Below are 20,454 nucleotides of genomic sequence, written 5' to 3'. Positions count from 1 at the left end.
GGTTTTGTATGAAGGTTTTTGATTCATTTGTGATTCACAACCAAATGTTTGTGACTCACAACTCGCTGATTTGCACGCAAAACTTTTTTATGACAAGCCAAATTCTCACGTCTGTGCCCAAAACCAACAAATCTGTAAGGGAGAATTTGTTTGCAATCCAAATAATTATATTTTCAGTTTAAATATTTTTACCTAATTTTAGATTGCAGTGTGAGAAATTTGCTCTTAAAACAAAAATACCGTGACAGTTTTGTGACTGAATGCCTGTAAACTGAAAACAACAGTGGGCCAAAAATACATGGACACATTCAGGTGAAAGCTAAACCATATTTCAGAAGGTACTGAAGAGCATCAACCTTTGAATGTTCTGCAAATAACTCATGTCTGCATCTGCACATGCTGAGTCACTGCCATGATCTGTGGCAGCTGTTATCAGGGCGAAGGATGGTCACTGCTAAACAGGTCTTTATCATTTTCAAAACATTAACCGTGAAAAGCAAAAGCGGACCCATTCTGACTTGTAATTCACTTCAGGCTGTTCTAATGTTAATATTACTACTTAAAAGGTGCTGGGAGCTAATGAAAACAAATGTGAAACTGTGAACTAATTATCTTTAGGTTAATTAACCTCAAAAACTGAGCTGGTTTAAGGACGTGTTTTAGGAGGCACCGGTGGTGATGAAGGCTTTACTAATTTTCTGTGGTGACTGTGTTGACATGCTGCAGGCTGTGTGTGTGTGTGTGTGTGTGTTGTGTAAAGAGAGAAAAAAAAATGCTATGTTGAGCTGTGGCTGCAACAAGGACCATAGAATACCATAGTAATGACACCGCATACCAGCAGAGCGATAGACTGAGGAGATGGAGAGGGATAAGGGGAGAGAGAGTTAAGAAGTGAACAAAGCTGGAGTTTTTCTTCGGGAGAGTGGCCAATTCTAGAGCGGCCCGGGAATAATGGCTGACTTGTGCACTTTGCTACATGCTGTTCTTTATGGCTTTATAAAAATACACAGAGGAGGAGCCTGCTACGAGTCAAACTCTCAAAGAGTTTTCACTCCTGTCTGTGTTTATTCAAGAAGAGGGGAATACTCTGGCAGAGTGCATTACAGCTGGCTTACATGCAGCACACGTCTGGCACATGGCTGCAAATAACATGAGCGCAGCAATAAATGTGAATTCCAAACGGAAAGACGAGTATCGTTTATATCAACATGTATGGCTCAATGCACATCTCCCCAATGTCAATCCAGACCCTGATCTTGATAACACTAACCCCCTCAAATTTAAGTAGACTATTATGGACAAGTCTTTTCAGTGCTTACATTTTATTGTACTGATATTGGAAAAAAGTCCTCAGACAGATACCAGCGCCAGACTGAGAGTATCAGACAAAAAAAAAAAGCAAAAGCCCCGGTCCCGTTTCATTCATCACATAATCGGACTGCTTCTCTTCTTTCACCAGTTTTGTTTAGTCTGCAGCTGTCAAGTCTACCTGCCCTCTGTTCTCTGCTGTGACTCTGACTGAATGGGACCTTTCAGCGTTAGCACACCAAACAATCAGCCAGCCTCACATCTCTCAGCCGGAGAGGCAGTTACTCTTATGTAGGGCAGGTGTAGCATTTACCATCAATATGTTTAGGAAGGACACAATAAAGTTCGGCAAAATTAAGTGGTTCATTTCTCTCCTGTAAAATAATGCACCCCATGTAATCCTAAAGCTACGGAGCCAAAAACAGTTTGTATATATTAGAAAAGATGTATCACATATGACGTAAGCATTTCCCCTTCCCTCCTTTTAACTAAATAGTTAAAACATGGCAATTCATTTTCTTTCCAAAAGTGAGACGAGAAGTTAGATGTCCGGGTGGTGTCTGTGCGTTAAGTATAAAGCTGGATCCAGGAGGTGGTTAGCGTAGCTTAGCATTACAAAAGCAGGAAGCAGGAGGAAAACGCTAATGGGGTCTGTTCTAACACGCCTCTAAAGCTTCTTTCTTATCAATATGCTTTTTCTTGTTTGTTTAATTTGCACACACATACAACAGAAAGGTAATAATGACAATTTGTAGTTTTAGGGGAGTTACAGAACATGAGATTACCGTTTTTAACCCTAACCTTCGGTTCTGTCCTTAAGACAAAGAAACCGGATCAATCTTTAAGACAAGAGTAAAAGATCCAGGCACTAAAAGCAGCTGCCTCCTCGTGCCTGGTTTTCATTAGTGGTGAGCACCGGGTGGGACATACAGCCTTCGCACCGGATCCATCATTCAGCTGAGCACCACAGGTCTGCAGGAGCTGCCTGGAGGCAGGGCGGTTTAGATAGCCAACCACACTGACACCCTCTCGCAGCCAAACGGCGGTCAGTCACTCAGCCATCCAACAAAACCCAAAGACTGTGCCAAGATACACCAACCATCCACACTGTGCTGTTTGTAAGTCAAACAGCTATAAAGAGTCGTTATACTGTATGCTTCTTTTCTATGCGTCTTCTATTTTGATATTGAGTTACTTCTTTAAACTGTGATTGTTTTTTGCTGATTGCTCGCTGAAGACTGGCTGCTTTGTCAGGTTTCACTCTATTTCATGTTTTCTTTCAATCCAACTACGTCTGCTTAACGGGCTCTATTCTACTGTTGAGTTAAGGAAGATAAGGAAGTGGTCCACTGAATCTCAGCTTGGGGTGAAGATCTGCAGCAGCCTGACACTCAAAGTGATTGACAAGAGCTCCTGTCCTTTTTTACCAAGGGAAAGATTTAATTTTGCTCAAGCAGCTACCCTCCACGACGTCACCCACTCAGTTGTGAAGTGTCGTTTGAAGCTGAGAGTCTGGCATTTCAGCTGTCGCCACTTTGATTTGATTTTTGCCACAAGTGACCATATTTGGAGAAACTGTGGAGGAGCAAGAAGCGAGGGGCAAAGTGTTAATCTGACTGAACCTGAGGACACCACGCCCATCCACCTATGCTGGCAACCTAACTCCATCCCAGGCCTGTCAATCAAACCAGGCACACCTTAAAAATGTATTGACTGTGTTTAGCATGACAGAGGATGAAGTGGAGTGGATTGGAGCCAGCCTCTAGTGGCCCTCAGCAGTACTACACTTTAAAGCATTTCTGCACTGGCTTCACCGGTACACATGTACAGTCTATAATTTTGCCCTAACCAATCATTAGTGACTAACATAGGCTATCTACTAAAGTTGAAGGGGTTTTAAACTACAAAATCAAAGGTCAGTATAAACTGAGCAAGGAGAAACTGAGCAAGAGGCTTGCATAGGAGAAAGGGGAGAAAAGAAGGAAGAGATAGATCAGAAAACAAAAATGTAGTTCTTTAATAAAAAACAGAACATGCTGGACTATCGAAGCAGCAACTTCTTTATCTACGGCCAGGTCGAACTGTTTCTGTTGAATGATAAACCTCTCTTTGAGCATCAACTTTCAAGGCCAGCAGAGATGAATACAGATACACTGACATAAAACCGGTTGGTGTGTACGTGGTGTGGTGTGCAAGGTGGACAGAGAGATAAGTGAGGAGTATTTGAGGTAAGGAGGTCACCAGACTGGGCAAACAGAGTTTGTTTTTTTTACGTCCAAACCAAACAGGCAGATGAAGAGGAAATTGTTACATTGCTCAAGCAGAAAGACGAGCGACAGATGGAAACAGAAAAAACAGTGCTCAGTGAGGCAGCGTTCATAAAGAAAACAAATACACCAGTTTGTGGATGTGGATGAATTTCTGGTCTGCAGTTAATAAATCACCCACTTCAACAAGAAACCTTTCCTGCGACGGCACTGAGCCCATTTTAATCTGGTATGAAAATGTAGTCTGAAGGGGAATTTAGCATTTGTGTAAGGAGCGCTGAGTGTTTGTCCATTTACTGTACGTATGCGCAGACAAAACTGAATGCGAAGTTTATTAGGTTTGGCTGCTGATTAATGGCAACTAATTAACAAAAAAATTTGACCAAATCAAAAGTTTTCTATGATACATAAAAATTTTGTCAAATTTATTTATGATAACCAAGACAATTCTGCTACATTTGACACAAAAAACAGCTGTGGCTCATGGCTATTGTATCATTAATGTGGTATTTTGCTGTAAAATATTGTCGGATCCAGGATTAGTGTAAAACCAATCTGTGACACTTTATAGAGTGAAAAACTATTTAGCCATGAGGCACAAAATTATCACCCTAGGCAGAAATACAACTGCTAAAGGATAATTTTGCCCCCCAGAGTCGACAAGCAGCTCAAAATGAGACGCAGCAGTGAGGCTGCAATGCAGGAAAAATAAGTGAAACCTCATGGAACTTTTGTATCATGTTGATGCTGCCTCTAAGCATCTGTCAGACCGTGGAGTGATCTTTTTGGACAGTACCTCCCATATCAGGCTCACTTTACTTCATGGTAATCAAATCAAAGTTGCATGTTGATATTTATAAATGAGGCTTTTTCAGTAGTTCACAGTTATGGAGAAATGCAGCACTGCCTCCTAAACTGCTGCGAGCGTCATTCGTAGCTCCGCTCGTCAAAACTTTGTATATTATGATTGTTCCAAATGATTCAGAAAGACACAATATTGGATTGGCAAATTACGGTATTTTTCAATATCAATTTATATTTCAATAATTTTGTCCATTAATGGAAAAGCTGCTTGTCTTTAAAATGTCAAGCACTAATGAAAAATGTTGATCAGTGTTTCCAAAAGCTAAAGGTGCAGCCATAAATGTCTGGTTCACTCCCGAGCAACAGTCCACAAACAACAGATATCATTTATATTATCATAGAGGAGAATATATTTACATTTAAGAGGCTGGAATCAGAGAAGTTTTGCATTTCTTCATAAAAAAAATTAAGAAAGAATTACACTAATCAAAGCGAATAATTTTGTCAAACAACTAACTGATTAATTGACTATATGAATCAATTATGAATATGAAGCTCTACACTATATAGCAACATGTTTTAAGAAATAGGACCATGTAAGCTGCAAAACAAACATATTTGATCGTAGATCTGTAATGTGATGAGAGCTAATCACTTTAATCAATTAGATTATTCTGGTTTTGTAGACAGAGTGGTGAACTTTTTTTGAAGCACTGCAGAAAAGGCAGATAATCTGTCAGACAACAGCATAAATATAACAAATCTGTTTTAAAATGGAGAATTGCTTTGATTCTTCCCTCTATAGATTCCTTCTATTATTTAGCCCTTCGACTATTGTAACGGTGTGTTCACAGGTCTCTCTAAAAGGTCAATCAGAACACTGCAGCTGATTCAGAACGCTGCAGCTCGAGTCCTCACTAAGACCAGGAAAGTGGATCACATCACTCCAGTTCTGAAGTCTTTACACCGGCTTCCTGTCCAACAAAGAATTGACTTTAAAATCCTGCTGTTGGTTTACAAAGCACTGAATGGTTTAGGGCCAAAATACATTTGTGATCTGCTGCGACCTTATGAACCATCCAGACCCCTCAGGTCATCTGGGACGAGTCTCTTTTCTGTCCGCAGTCAGAACTAAACATGGAGAAGCAGCGTTCAGTTTTTCTGCTCCACATATCTGGAACAAACTCCCAGAAAGCTGCAGGTCTGCTGAGACTCTCAGCTGCTTCAAATCAAGATTGAAGACTTTTCTGTTTGCTGCTGCCTTCAGTTGAACCAGACTCAAGGATGTTGATCAATTTCCTGCATTTCTGCATTTTATTACTGCATTTTATTTCTTAAACTGCACTGCAACTTTCATCCTATTTTTAGCTTGTTTAATGTTTTAATGACTGTTTTTAATGTTTCGATCAATGTTCTTAATTGTTTTTAAATTTGCTTTTCGTTTGCCTGATGTTTTGATGCTTTTGATGGTTTTATGTGAAGCACTTTGAATTGCCTTGTTGTTGAAATGTGCTATACAAATAAACTCGCCTTGCCTTGCCTATTAATAATGCTCAGATTTGAAAAAGAAGAGAATATAAAAAAACCCCACAAAAAACAATTCTTTTGGTTTGAAGAAAAACATAAAGGAAAGGGTTATTTTTCCAGAGTGAAGGGCGCCAGTGAAAGATGCAGATGATCACATGAAAACTGAAAGCACGCATTTTTAACCTCCATCTGACACCAGACACCTGACTTAAACACGAAGCCTCCAAGCAGCAGCGTTCAAAAGTTACTAGAAGCGCGAGTGGCTCTGCGCTCAATCTGTATGTCTGGAAGCACACTGTGACCTGAGACAAGTTAGTGGGTGACTTAACAGCTACAGCATGTGTGGATGTCTTTGCGAGAGTGTGTGTGTGAGTGTGAGTGTGAGTGTGAGTGAGTGCATCAGGACGGCTTCCAAAGGTACAAATTACGATTGGAACAATGAAGAGATACACTGACTCAAATGATCGTAAATTCTGCAGACGGAGGAGATACGTGATTCAAGTTGGACTCACTGACAGAGCAGCAGTGAGCTGCCCGAGGACCCTGTCAGGGTTTGTGCAGTGCATGAAGCAAATCTCTCCAGCTTGTCAGGCTATGGATAAAATTGATACATCAATTCATCCATCTCAGACCACATCTGTCGTCCTGGACTCTGGCAGCCCGCTCGCCAGTCGTCTCAGTGCTGGAAAGTCAAGCAGGAAGCTTAAATCATTCCAGAGATCTACAGCGACCCCCCCCCCACACACACACTTTGTTTTAACTTTCCATGTGTTTCTCCTCTAGTCCTCCTCCGCCACTCTGTTGTCTCTTCTCCCCCCCCCCCCCACTCTCCCTTTTTCACCCCTTTCTTCCCTGAACTCCCATCATCTGCTTCTTTCCTCCCCCTTCACCTCCTGTCTATCCTCACATCCCCTCTGCTCTGCACTCCCTTCACATTTCTATACCATCAGACTGAATACCTTGATTCCATGTGAAGACATACGGAGACAGAAATAAGGATCGGTTATAGGAAAACGAAGGCCTTGGGGGCTGCGAAGAAGGAATGCTCCAAAGAGAAGTAAAGCAAACATTAACAGAAAAACAGACGGGCTGAGGGAAAAAGGAGAAGAAAAAAAACAAGGTTTGGGAAACAAGTTGATGTGAAAGTGAAATTCCAATTATCCACTGGAATGGCGGTGCGGACAAGACACAAAATATGTACGTATACCTGCTTCGTAGAAGAGACAGAAAAACAAAGAAAGATATTGAGAGTGTTTGTGAGGGGGACAGAGGGAGAGGGGAGGAGCACAGTTAAACATTTGCATGTGTAGTGAGACATGTGGCTGCTATTACTGACTCTTGTTTTATGGTGGGTATTGTCCTTTCCCGTTCTTTCACTCCTTGGCTGTCTTTCACTGGGAGTCTCTCGATGGCCTGCTGCCTCCTGCAAGGCAAAGGTCACATGATCGACAGCTGAAGTATTCAGTAGGCTAGTTCTGGTAGCTTTGTTCCCTTGTCTCCTTGTACTGTAAGGTTTATACTTTCAGAGTAAAACTAGAAGACTGATAGTACCCAGATGTCTGTACTTAAAGCACAAAGCCCCTGCCACTAGCTCGCTCACTTTGCTTAACAGACTGGAAACAGGGAACCAACTGGTCTTGCCCAAAAATAACAGAATCTGCCTTCCAGCATTGCAAAAGCATCTCTAATTAAAATGTTTCATGTCATTTATTTAATCTTGTGTATTGGGCAGTATCTCGGCCAGGACCAGTTGCGAGGCAACCAGTGGAGACACTAAGACGTTACTGGTTATGTTGTCTGTTGTACAGATTGAACAAATGAGATACAGCATGTTAATTAGTTCATTTTACACCTGTCGTTGGGGGAAAAAAAAAAGTGATAGTAGTTTTAGTTAGTACTTCATACAGTCTTTATACAAATGGACCACAGGTAAATCGTTCAGTTGTATTCATGTTGTCTGGTGTCACAAGGGGCAGGTGTCTTATAGTGGGAAGTATCACTGTGGGATCACCAGTCACTTTCTTTCAAAGGCACCGTGCGTCATGTCTTCCGCTAGAGGTTGCTTTATCAAAACAATAACAAATCAATCAAACAATAATCAATCTTCCACCACTACCTGAGAGTAACAAAGGTTTCTGTGTTTTTGTGTAAATCAGGCAAACACATTCAAACTTTAAACTTTTTTTGATGAATCACTGGACCAAACACAACAATGGGTAAAAAAACAGAAAAAAACAATTATGGAGCGGCAGAGAACAAACAGACATTCAAAGAGAGAGAGAGAGAGAAACAGTTATAAACAGATGGGGGAAAAAAACAAAAACAATAGAAAATCACTGAATGCAAAGAAGGACAGAAGAAAGAGAGGGATACACAGAGGGAGACAGAAAAAACATCCACAGCCCAGCAAGTGAGCCGGTGGGACGAGACAGGAACATCCTGGTCAATTCACGCACAACACACACTGTCTATGTCTGTCTATGTCAGTGAGAGCCTGACATAGACACGCCTGTGTGAACTGTGTGAACGAGAGGTGTAGAGCTCGGGCAGCTGGTGCTGCTGCTGGAGCCACAGCTGGTTCAGCTATCAGCAGAGAAATGAAGTGAAAGGATGAGAAGAAATGAGGAGGAGGTAAGGGAAAAGGAGGAGGAGGAGGAAGGACTTAGAGGCTTCTCAGACTTAGAGGAGATACCTGTCCCGTTGGATCAGGTCCGGGACTAGACTGTGGTGTGAAGGTACAAAACGTCAGCAACACTGTCATTTCAGCGTCAGGCACTTTCCCAGAAACTGATCCAAGGGCAAACAGGTGGTGCAGACAAAACACACAGTCTGTGTTTCTCCTCAAACTGGGCACATTTTGTTCCATCCAAATTTCATATCCTTTGTCAGATGAGACATCAGAAGTGAGATAAATACCTTATATTATCAGTGAAAGAAAGGAAACTTGCAAAATGTCTGCCAACAGGTATTTCAGAAAAGACAGAAAAAGTGCTTTTGTTGTGTGTCAGCTTTGAATCAGGCTCATTGTGAAGGAATAATCTAAGGTTTAGGGAAATAATTTGATTCACTTTCTTGCCCAGTTAGACGATAAGATTAAGCTCTTATGTCTGTACAGTAAACCAACAAATAGGCTATGAATCTCTAGTCAACAGCCAGCTAGCATAGCCTAACATAAGAATCAGAAAACAACTAGCCAGGCTGTGTCCAAACAAAATAAAATCACCCAATCGGCATCTCTAGCTCACTTATTAACTCACAAACAGCGTAAAGACGACAACACATAGGCCTATTTGAAAATAATTTTTTTTAGTTGCCAGACAACCAGCAGAGACTCCAAGAAGTTACTAGTTCTGGCACTAAGACAACTGTCTCCTGGCTTTAGAGAGCAAAAGAAGTGTACCTCTGAAAATATGAAGTAATCCAGAAGTTTAGTTACTCAAATGGAGGTGAACTCGGATGTCCAACAGATTTTAAATTATTCCATTTATAAATAAAAATCATAAACCAAGCAAACTACTCCATGCCCAGGCCCGTATTACATAATTGGTCCACCGAAGAGCACGAAGTTTATATTTCATCTGGATCATATATTTTTTGTGTTTATGTAAAAGCAAAAGAGTATCAACGATATATTTGAACCTCCCAGATTTCCCCACGTATCTACAATCAGTACCACGTCACTGAGATAAAGACATTTTCTCAGCCACACAATAAAGTCATAGTGCACGCTTTAAGGATAAAACACTGTCAGATATGGAGATTATCCTGGCTCTCTCCCTCCGCAGGCCCCTGCTTCTGGATCCCCCAACAGGACTGGGAATCCACTGCTTGGGAATGCAGCATTCCTGAGGAGGTTGTTAACATTCCTCTAAACTTATTGAATCAGCACAGTACAGCTGGCTCTGCTTGCCATGGCATGCAGAGATGGATGAGGTTGTTTTTTTTTTCCTATAATGCGCTGTGTATTTGCTTGTTTGTATTGTGTGACGAAAGTGCTGCGTGTATCAGTACAAAAACAGAGTCTGAGTTAATCTGTTAAAACAGCAGCACCTCAGTGTATATGAAAAGAGCTTTTACATTCATCCCCTCGTCGATACAGGTATATGTAGGCATAGATTCTTCATGTGCCAAACATGGTAATAAAATGTCTAAGTTGAGATACACATTAACTTTTTACTCAAGTGACTCTGATGCCAATTCCTGTCCATAAAATATGGCCCCGCCAGGACAAATTTGCAATGCAAATGCAACAGTATTCACAACTTTTTCTTACCAACACATGTGATTTGGTCATGGTGATGACATTTAGATGATTTAGATAAAGCACTGCTGCACAGGAGCACCACACTGAGCAGGATTGGCCTACAGAGCATGTTGGGGTTCATCTAGTTCAGAACTTCTGTGCAACACAATGAAGTTTTTAATTCTCAACCAACATTTTTGTGGCTTTGGGCAGCTTTTCACTTCCTGTAAGATGAATGGGTTTCCACTGGAGTCTTGTCAAAGTGCAGTTTAGATAAAGAACATACTGCTCCAAATGAGTGCCATCAAAAGCTGCTGTGCTGCTCAAATCCTCCTTTTCTCTGCCACTCAGGCAGATTTTTTTTTTTATTTATGCCAATTCATATTCCCAAGCAGCAGTGACTGTGGTGATTGTAATGAGTGGGGTTGAGGGAAAATATATGTACAGTATAGTATTGCGATATTACAATAATGGCAATACTATATTGATACAAAGATGCCAACTATTGACAATTTAAGATATCCATTTTTATGAGTGTTTTTCTGCAATAAAAACAGCTGAAGGGAGAAGGACAGACTGACATTTTTTTTTTAAGATAAAACAGATGTTGATAACGATTTTCGTTAAGGACACAAAGTTAATAAATAGCAATTATCTCAATATATGATATTGCAATACTCAAAATATTGAAAACCGTGTCAAATCACAATAACTGAAAACGTGATAATATTGTATTGTGGGGCCTCTGGTGATCCCCAGCCCTAATTACAATCGACAGTATACACTCTCAAAGATGGTGTTGAGTGAAAATCATTACCATTATCGGTATGATAACCAAACAATGGGAGGCTCTGTTGTACAGCATATTCGTATACTGACCAGGTCTGACATTTTTTTTAATTGTTGACTCCCATCAACAGTGAGGGTGAGACAGACACGAGAAACAGCTGACGACCAAAGACAGGCATTTGGTTTCACCATCCAGACAACAGGTCTTTTATCTGGATCTGAGTAAAGCCCTGAACTGCAGCCCAGTCTGGCTCCTCCACTGAGGAGCAGCAGTGCCAGCAGAGACAACACACTAGTTAACCTGAACCAGAATCCAGACGGCCTCTTAACTCCTCTACGCTTCAGTTTCCACATAAACAAACAAACACACATTTTAATCCTTTAGTAGATGCTTACATAAAAAATTTTTTTTTAATTACCAACACAAACAGTGCATGTTCTGTCTGACATTAGATTATCTTGTCAGATTTACTGTAACTCTATATAAGATAATGTCTTCTTGAAATATGCTGACGGCAGCTGACTATAGATAGAGTACATAATATGCAAGCACAGCAGCAATAACAAGGAACTCACACTGAATAAACTGCGTGTGTAGCATCTGATTCTTAACTGTGGTCACAAGCAAGGTTTCGTTTTTAAGCGGAAACATGCCCGCTCCTCTGAGGAACATCTGGTCTAATAGGTCTGAAAACAGTTTACAGCCACGATCAGAAGATAAAATCCAGGAATGCTTGCACATTATCACAGATGACAAAGTGAGCTAAATCCAGCATGTCAACAATTAGGTCCTGTCTTCATCTGTAAACACACACATGAATGTAAAACCCCTGATAGAAAGGCTGCCTTAAACAAAAACACAAGGAACTGGGAGCACCGGTCGTCTCAACCCGGAGGTTGCTAATCATCTAAATGTCATCACTGTGCGTTCTGTTCTCTGTTCACTGGAGGAGGAGTGACGGTTCGTCCTGCACGCTGGCTGACATCAGAATGACAAGTACAGAGAGACAAAAAAAAACTCTCTCTGCCTCACAGATTAGATAAAGGCATGGTAGGACCAGTCTGCCCTGCACGGGCTGCTGCTGTGAATGATGTCAGTGAAGGAGAATCAGTCACTATCACTGGTTTGCTCTCACTGTATAGGGGGGAAATGATGCCGAGCAGAAGTAGAAGAACCACTGGTCTGAACTCCTGCTGCAGCTGACAATATACATTTGAGCTATGAGAGTCAGAAATGTAGAGTGAGAGTGGTATCGATCGTTTTTCTCGAATTCAAAATGCCATTAAAAAGCACAAGACAAAGTTAAGCAGCAACATTTTACAATTTAAGAGCTGCAGCTAGAAAATGTTTGGCAAGATCAATTAGAGACTCATTATTAAGGTTATCACAGTACAGACATTTTGGAAGTCGATACCAATACCACCTTGAATCCACAATTCTCGATACCAATTTTTATTCTACTTCAAAGAAAAAATGTATCAATGAAATGAGTGCTTTTCAACCTGAACTTTTCAGGTGTAGCCTATTGATTGATTAATGTCAACTGGAGGCGTCGTTTTGATCCGCTACCATTTGCCCTATTAAGCATTGAACTGTTAATACAAGCCACAATGTCTGTATCACTTTTAAATAAACCACCCTCAAGTGTTTCAGTAGACAAAACTATTCATTTATCAGCAAGGCTTTTATTTAGAAACTTTTGCAGGAAATCTGTTGTGACTGAAATTGGACAATAACAATTTAGATAAGTAATCCAGAACACCCATTAAATCGTAGGATTATATTCTAGATTTGGCACTCTGGTAATTAAAAAAAAAAGAAAGAAAAGCAAAACACCCCTTCTTTTAAACTTTACAAAAAAATACACTACACACAAGTACAAAGAGCTGAATGGCAATGTCGGTACGGTAGCTGCTCCTTATGTTATAGGCTGACGCTACATTAGCCTAAAAAGGTTAACATTGCTATATTAGCCTCTGAAGTTTTTATATGGGATATCGGTACAAGCAGCTGTTGTGGTTAACAAACAACAACAGTAACGTTTCAGGATGTGAACATTGTTATAACATGTTGTCGATATAAAGGTAACAACTGAATGTCTCAACTTGAATTGTGTGCACCGTTTTTCATTCTGGCTTTTGGCCGTCTATAACTTATCATCAAGTCAAACGCAATATATATCCACACACAACTTTTGCTATTTTTCAGTGATCGGCCATTCCACTCATTTACTTCAGTATTATCGGAGACATGTACTGTCACTGTTTCAGGCTTTTGGAACCAACTTGGCACCCGAGTATCGGTTCCCTAATTCATTATTAATCACACTATATTTACTGTTTATTAGCTGACAGATTTATTGTTTCAGCTATACTCTTCCCAACTGCAACACAAGTATAATTTCCAGCAGCGTTTTTGGGTGAAGGGAGTTTCCTGTGAATGACCGGTAATTACTGAAGGTTTCACTCGTGGCAACATCCTACAGACGACACACTGTCTGTCTGTCGCAGCGCCGAGCTGCTACAAATCTAAGGTGGACCTGAATCTGACACTTGTGTGCTCAAGCCCGGTACACATACATTGCCCAGGGGCCACATGCAAAGCACACCTTTATAAAACTCAAGTTGACTTCTCGTGGTCCCAGCCCGAGAACTCTGAATAGCTGACCGTGAACACAGAAGAGCAGAGTTAAAGAAGCAGCTTTAAATAAACTGCATATTAATACGTGTTGCTATGAAAAGAGGGCAGACATGAAAAAAAGGTTAAAAGGTTAATAACATGTTCTAATTTTACTCTTTAGGGAGCTAATTACTCTCAAACACAACAAAGTCATGTGTAAGGAGCTCCACACTCAGGAGTAATTCCAGCATTGCCATGGAGTGTATGCCCATGCAGCTGACATGGCTGCAAAGGGCATTGAGCACATTTTCTCAATGGATGTGGAGTGGAGCGCTTTGACAGCAGAAGGGAAGGCAGGGCAATGAGAGGTGGCCTTTCATCCTCACTAGCTGTTAGCTTTGGCAGGGGGACAGCAGCCCTCAGCAAGCCTTCCTGTCTGCCTGTAAACTGGGAGCACAACTGGAGGCTAAGAGAGAACAGAGCCAAGGAGAAACGAGAGGGACCATAAAACACTCCATGACGATTAAAAAAAAAAAAGCTATCATATTGTATTGTAATTCATACAAGCCAACCAGGAAGGATGGCAGGGAGTCCAAGAAGAGGAATGTTTCTGAGTTCTCTGCCTTAAAAAGACAATAACGTGTCTTTGAGGAGGTGCTGTAGCAGGTGGGCAGACAGATATGCAGACAGGCAGCCAGTGACTCAGACAGGAAGTTACACAAGCCAACAGATGCAGGCGGTGAGGCACACAGACTCGCATATAAGGAGGTCGCAGACAGATGAGGGAAATTATTTTTTTTTCGGTGTGTGTGTGTGTGTGTGTGTGTGTGTGTGTGTGTGTGTGTGTGTGTGTGTGTGTGTGTGTGTGTGTGTGTGTGTGTGTGTGTGTGTGTGTGTGTGTGTGTGTGTGTGTGTGTGCTGGTATTCGGCTGAAAAGATGTAGTGGTATCCATGGCAACGTGGCTTTCTGGGCTACGCTGGAAAGAGCAGCGAGTACAGAAGAGGAGCGGGCAGAGAGAGAGAGAGAGAGAGAGAGAGAGAGAGAGAGAGAGAGAGAGAGAGAGAGAGAGAGAGAGAGAGAGAGAGAGAGAGAGAGAGAGAGAGAGAGAGAGAGAGAGAGAGAGAGAGAGAGAGAGAGAGAGAGAGAGAGAGAGAGAGAGAGAGAGAGAGAGAGAGAGAGAGAGAGAGAGAGAGAGAGAGAGAGAGAGAGAGAGAGAGAGAGAGAGAGAGAGAGAGAGAGAGAGAGAGAGAGAGAGAGAGAGAGAGAGAGAGAGAGAGAGAGAGAGAGAGAGAGAGAGAGAGAGAGAGAGAGGAGCGAGTGGATGCTGGAATTCACACCAGACAGAGAGGGACAGCAGGTCCAGCTGGGTGCAACGTTCACCAAGGCGATACGTCAATATTTATCCTCTATCATGGCAGCGACTGCCACAAGGTGAAACAAGAGGCTGCTGTGTGTCGCTGCTCGCTGGGTTGCCACTAAAAAAACTGGGCGTCATCACCAGACAGTTAAATTTGGTTGAACAGATCTGGTTCGGTTTGTGATGCCATCTGAAAATCAAAACGTCATTCGAGCTTCTTACTAGTTTGTCACAATGCAAAGCATTGTTAGCGCAAGATTAAAAACCAGTAGTGAGGCGGGAAATACAGTATGATGCAATAAACACCGGGACGCTGATGAGTCAGTAACCGGGGACATAATTATCACTGCATGCAGCATGAGCTAAAAAGACCCAGTGACAATATAATAAGTGCATAATCCAAACACTTATCTATGTCCTCATGTTAATTGTGTTATATTAATTTTTTAACAGTGTTGGGAAGGTTACTTTAGAAGCGTAATTACTAGTTAAACATTTAAGTAATCAAACTTTTTTTTAAGTAATGTAACTCACAACATTTTATTACTTTTCTATCAAATGTTTTAAACTGGACAATAAAGCCAAACAGTCCTAAAAACTAAATCTAAACTCTGCAGTGTAAACCTCACAACAGTCCTCGACACTGATTAGTGTCACACTTTTATTAAAAGTTCTTCAATATAACTTGAATTAAGATTACAGTTTTTTGTATTATTTTGAAAGTACGACAACTAAAACAAATCACATTTAGATCACATCTGACTGCGGTGAAGGAAAAATGTTGCCAGAACCTCAAACAAGTCTACATGATAAGTGTTGATTGAATCATCAACAGGGCTGGATACTGTTCACGGGTTTTTTAACACTGGTTCCTGAATGACTCTAAATCTCTTTGTCTTATCCGACGACACAACCAACCGCCTCGGTGTGGTCGCTTGGACCAACGCACATTGATTTCATTAGCAGACGAGAGGCCATGTGAATTCAAAGATGAAACAGCAAGGGGTAAAATCTGAGCACATGCCAAATAAATGGGGTCCTGTCCAAACATAGACAGAAAATGTTGTAATTATCAATTATATATAAACTTTTTACAGAAAATATATTCAGATGTAACTTTTTGAATGTTAACTATCATTCGATTACATATTTTTTTTACGTGACTGTTACTGATTACAACTGAATTCATTCTGTAAAGTAATCATATGTAACCATTGACTCCCCACGAAACACCAACATGTTTAATCACTCACACAGGGGGAGAAATGCATGAATTTATGTGATCACATGTGAGGTGGGTAAGAGCTAACCTTCTCTATCATGCAGCACCACACCAGCTGGCTACTACGACCTTTGTGGCTGATGGATGTGGGTAGTAGTAGTCTGAACAGCAATATCATGGATTCAAAAGTGTGCGTTCATATATTTGGAAAGCTTGTGGTCTAATTACTTTGAGTTGTGGGTGGAGCATCTTCAAGCTATAGAATTGCTATTTCACTTTAAAAACAATGACTGAAAAACAGCGCTCTGTTTTATTATTTCACCGAAGGATTGATGTTTTTATTTTAATTCCACAGCACGAGTTGTTATTTTAGAAATCATATTGCTGTTTAAGATTGAATAACTACAACAGCATGGACAGACGAGGCCACGGGGCATTTTGTACCACCCGTATCTGACTTTGAGCCAGTGAGAACTGGTTAACTCGTTTGTCTCCTGTGTCTCTCCCAGACAGACCGAACGTGTCTGCTCCTGCCAGTATAGACCCTCTTACTCGCTTTCACTTCATGTTATATTGAAACTGCAGAAACTATGGGAAGTTCCAAAGACGACTCAGCACTTTTGGCCTGTTATATTAAACGAGTGCGAGTGTGTGTACATGATAGTTTGTCTGTTTTCACATTAGCACTTCCAACAAACACAGACAAATATCAACAATAAGCACTGTGTTCCACGTGTGGGTTTTTATTGGCAAAACTTTCAAGAACGTTTTTTTTGCCTTTTAAAAGTAGCTGCCAGATATGAAACGTTTATTTTAGTTTGGTAAAGCTGGAAATGCGTCCTTTTCCATGGTGCTTGTTAATAACACAAGATAAAGGGACCAGAAGCAACATTTAACACACAAAACTAAATCCTCACACCCACACAGCCACTTCAAGTTGTCTTACAAGTGCCCACAGTTTATTTGTTGTGCTTAAAACACTGTGGCACAAAGCAGGCAAATACACAAGGACACGCTCAGTTACTCGATGTGTTAGCTGTAATAACAGAGCGAGGCTGCTATTTTCATCTGCAGCCCTGTTTGTTTTCCATTTTCAGGACAGAGAAAAGAGAATAGGATGCGAGCTGGATCAAACTCCACATTTGACACTCAGTAGAGCCAGCGAGAGGAGAAAAACAAGCGCACCCCTGCCAGAACACACGGACATGTGTGCCCACACAGACATTTTAAGTATTTATTCGAGGATGTGATTTAGACACAAAAACTCTCTGTGTGTTGAGAAATCCACAGTGGAAATTAATTAAACGTGTGTGACCAAAAAAAACATTTGGATTACAGCTCTATTAATGCTATTATAGATTTACTGTTCAGGAACAAGGCTGGATTTGAGGATTATTGGGCTCATGTGATCCTACCTTGTATCCAGCATGGGTCCTGCTCTTTGTGAGCGGTGTGGTGGAGCACAGCTCGATGGCCTCGGGCTCGTGAAAGATCACCGTGGGCAACGGCTCCTTCCTCAGCGTCAGCACATTGAGCTTGGTCTTCAGCATGGTCTGAAAGTGCTGATGGAGAAAGAAAGATAGAGACACTGTGCTTCAGGCAAACTTACAATCAGTTTCCTTGTCAACACCGCTGAAGGCTCAAATAATTAAACCTCCCAACAGCATCAGCAGTTTAGTGTTTGTGTCACCTAGAAGTGTGTAATACAGAATAACATATGTCACCAGCCTCAAGTCCAGAAACACACGGGACTTCTACTGCAGTGTAAAAAGTTAAAGGAGGAAAATAATGCTACTTGTTGCTTCATGAAACTGCCATGGGCCCAAGGAAGTTAAAGGACATCAGGATTTCATGTTTTAAGCCGTTGTTTTGAAAAAAAACAAGACACCAGTTAGAGATCCAAATGTTACCCTCACACACACACACACACACACACACACACACACATGTGCTTATAAAACACATCTCGTTGGTGAAGAGCGGAGATGAAGGCTGGAAGTGAGACGGTGTGAGAGGTTTATTCTGCTCCAAGAGGAATGTGAGGAACAGATGAAGGGAGCTCTGCCCTCCTCGGTCTCCTTCAAAACAAGCGAGGCCGCCTGCTCTAATACAACAGCCCATCAGGGCCCGTGTTTCCTGAAGCCGAGCAGAACCACATGGCCGAGCTGGCCCCGTGCACTGTACCCTATGGAATTTCTGGGCTTCCTCAAAACATTCAAGACTAAACTGAGCAGCTAATGAACTCAGGACTGTCATAACTAAAGCATGTCTTGGCCTTTTATGGCGTATGCGGTGAACTCAGCTGTTAAAGATCGTTTTGCTCTGGCTATCTGTGAAATCCTTAAAATAAATTATTCTCCCACTTCTTAAGGTTCAGGAATGTTAATTTATTCCTTACAGCTTCTCGGGATGAGATTTCATGCAAAACCATTTTGACAGGTTTTGTATAATAAGTCAGTGGAATAAATTGAACTACCTGTGCTTGCCTCAGGGGACCGAAGGTCTACCTCTTGCGAGGGTATTTTGTATCATTGCCTTTATTTCACACATTTGTTATCGCAAATTTTCTGTTATAGATAACTTTAACCAAAACTAAGAGCCTGTAGAGCTTTGAACCAAACATTTATATTAGCATGCTAACATGCTGATGTTCGACAGGTTATCAATAATTGTGTCAGCATTCTTATATTTTCTTATTAGTAAAATCACAATACACTGAAAACATCAGCCTCACAATAAAACTGGAACAAAGTCATCAGGATTCATCATCTGGGGACCATGAATGTCTGAAGAACAGTTGGGTGAGGGCAACGGAATTTGGCCCTTTTTTTTTTTTTTCCTACAATTTGTGTTCTGTTTGGAAACTCCTCTCCTGTGTTGAATACATTGAAAACCGGCCTGATTATGAACATTACCGAAAAAAAAACTTAACTAATGAGGAGTTTCTCGTTAAGTACAGATCACTTTTACAAATGCTGTCACTCACTTTTGTCCTGAACTTTTTGGAACTTTAAAGCTGTTTCCATGCTGAGCAGCATTAGCTTTTTTTTTTTTTTAATATAACGCAACAGATGATCAACTTTTTCAGCCAATCCTGCCAATACAGGCCATCATCAACCCCCACTGTTGCTTTAGTAAAGCCAAGTAGGACATCTTCAGTCCACTTCAAGGAACAAGTTTGGTGTCCACTTTCTAAATCCAACAACGCTGCATCAATTGTTACTTCAGTAATAAAGCTCAGTTACATTAATCAGACTGTGAATACCTGTAATTTGGTTGCAAAGTAATTCATATTTAATTAATATTAATCGTATGAGTTGTTCTTATTTTAAGCTTACCTGTAGCTCAAACTATTGTAGAGTTCATACAATTTCACAAGTTCACAAGATTTTTGAAATGATAAACACAAATATTTTACACTTAAAGCCAATTTCGTGCCTCAATAGGTCGAATCCTGTGATGATGCTCCACAGTGCTCCACACAACCTGCACACTCACTATAGTGGACCTTCATGTTGAGAGAATAATAAAGAGAAGTGGGGGGGGGGGGGCTGTCAAGACGAGCAGATAAAGGAGAAATGGAGAAAAAGCAAGATGGAGTTGTGAAAGTAAAGCCACATGTGTGTAAACGCTCGCTGACCTCCGCGTCAGCACTTTACAGCTTCCTGACAGCGGCTTGCATTCCTGCGGTTGGCCCCGGTACGGAGCGAAAGAGGGGGGGTTGGGGAGGTGGCAGCAGTGGGCTCTCAAGAGTCCTCCACCCCCCACCAGGAGCAAAAGGCCTGAGCGGAGGGCTGCTTGTTGAGCAATGCTGGAATTCCACTCACAATATTTTCACTGCAATTCAATGGGTTTTTTAAATTATTATTTTTCGAGTCCCAACAGACTCCTCATCAAGTTACTGCTGTTATTGATTCTATTTCAGACTTGAACTCGGACTCGGGCAGGTTTTCTGTCTCCTCCATCAGACCGGTGTGGGCTGGCTTAGTGTTGAGCTGGTGCGAGGCATTGATCCTGTCCACACTTCACATTTACGGTCACAAGAACACATCAAATCTCTGAATAATGGTCCTCTGTCAACATTATGAAAGACAGCCTTGTTTGAATGTTGACACGCACTCAGTGCTACTAATATGCACAAAATGCTCTGCCATCAGTGGAACTATAACTCAAGCATTTCACGACAGCAATTTCATCTTTGCCTCATCTGACGGAGTCACCGAGGGCCTCGAGGGGTCATTAACATATATCAGATACCTAATGGTGGGATATTTAAAAGTTTAACACCACTGCCAGGGTTTGATACGTGGCATACC

General features: G+C 41.3%; 1 protein-coding gene across 2 annotated transcripts in view; it reads right to left on the bottom strand.

Moving 5' to 3' along the window:
- The window catches only part of pid1 (phosphotyrosine interaction domain containing 1), a 31,248-nt gene that overhangs the window by 2,863 nt on the left and 7,931 nt on the right, over positions 1 to 20,454 (bottom strand). Inside the window, exons 2-3 of one of the 2 annotated variants that reach the window (XM_069723742.1) lie at positions 17,554 to 17,700; positions 7,243 to 7,329 (exon numbers count right to left, since the gene is read on the bottom strand). In XM_069723742.1, the coding sequence (XP_069579843.1) occupies positions 7,243 to 7,329; positions 17,554 to 17,700 (234 nt within the window). The remainder of the gene's footprint in view (positions 1 to 7,242; positions 7,330 to 17,553; positions 17,701 to 20,454) is intronic. The other variant, XM_069723822.1, reaches the window with a different exon arrangement.

The sequence above is a fragment of the Brachyistius frenatus genome, unplaced genomic scaffold (assembly GCF_029030835.1).
Source record: "Brachyistius frenatus isolate BFR_SWC_R1_liver_20210118 unplaced genomic scaffold, ASM2903083v1 Contig_1, whole genome shotgun sequence".
Taxonomy (NCBI): Eukaryota; Metazoa; Chordata; class Actinopteri; family Embiotocidae; genus Brachyistius; species Brachyistius frenatus.
The sequence above is the reverse complement of the archived record's forward strand: the minus strand, read 5'-3'. Positions and strand labels throughout refer to the sequence as shown.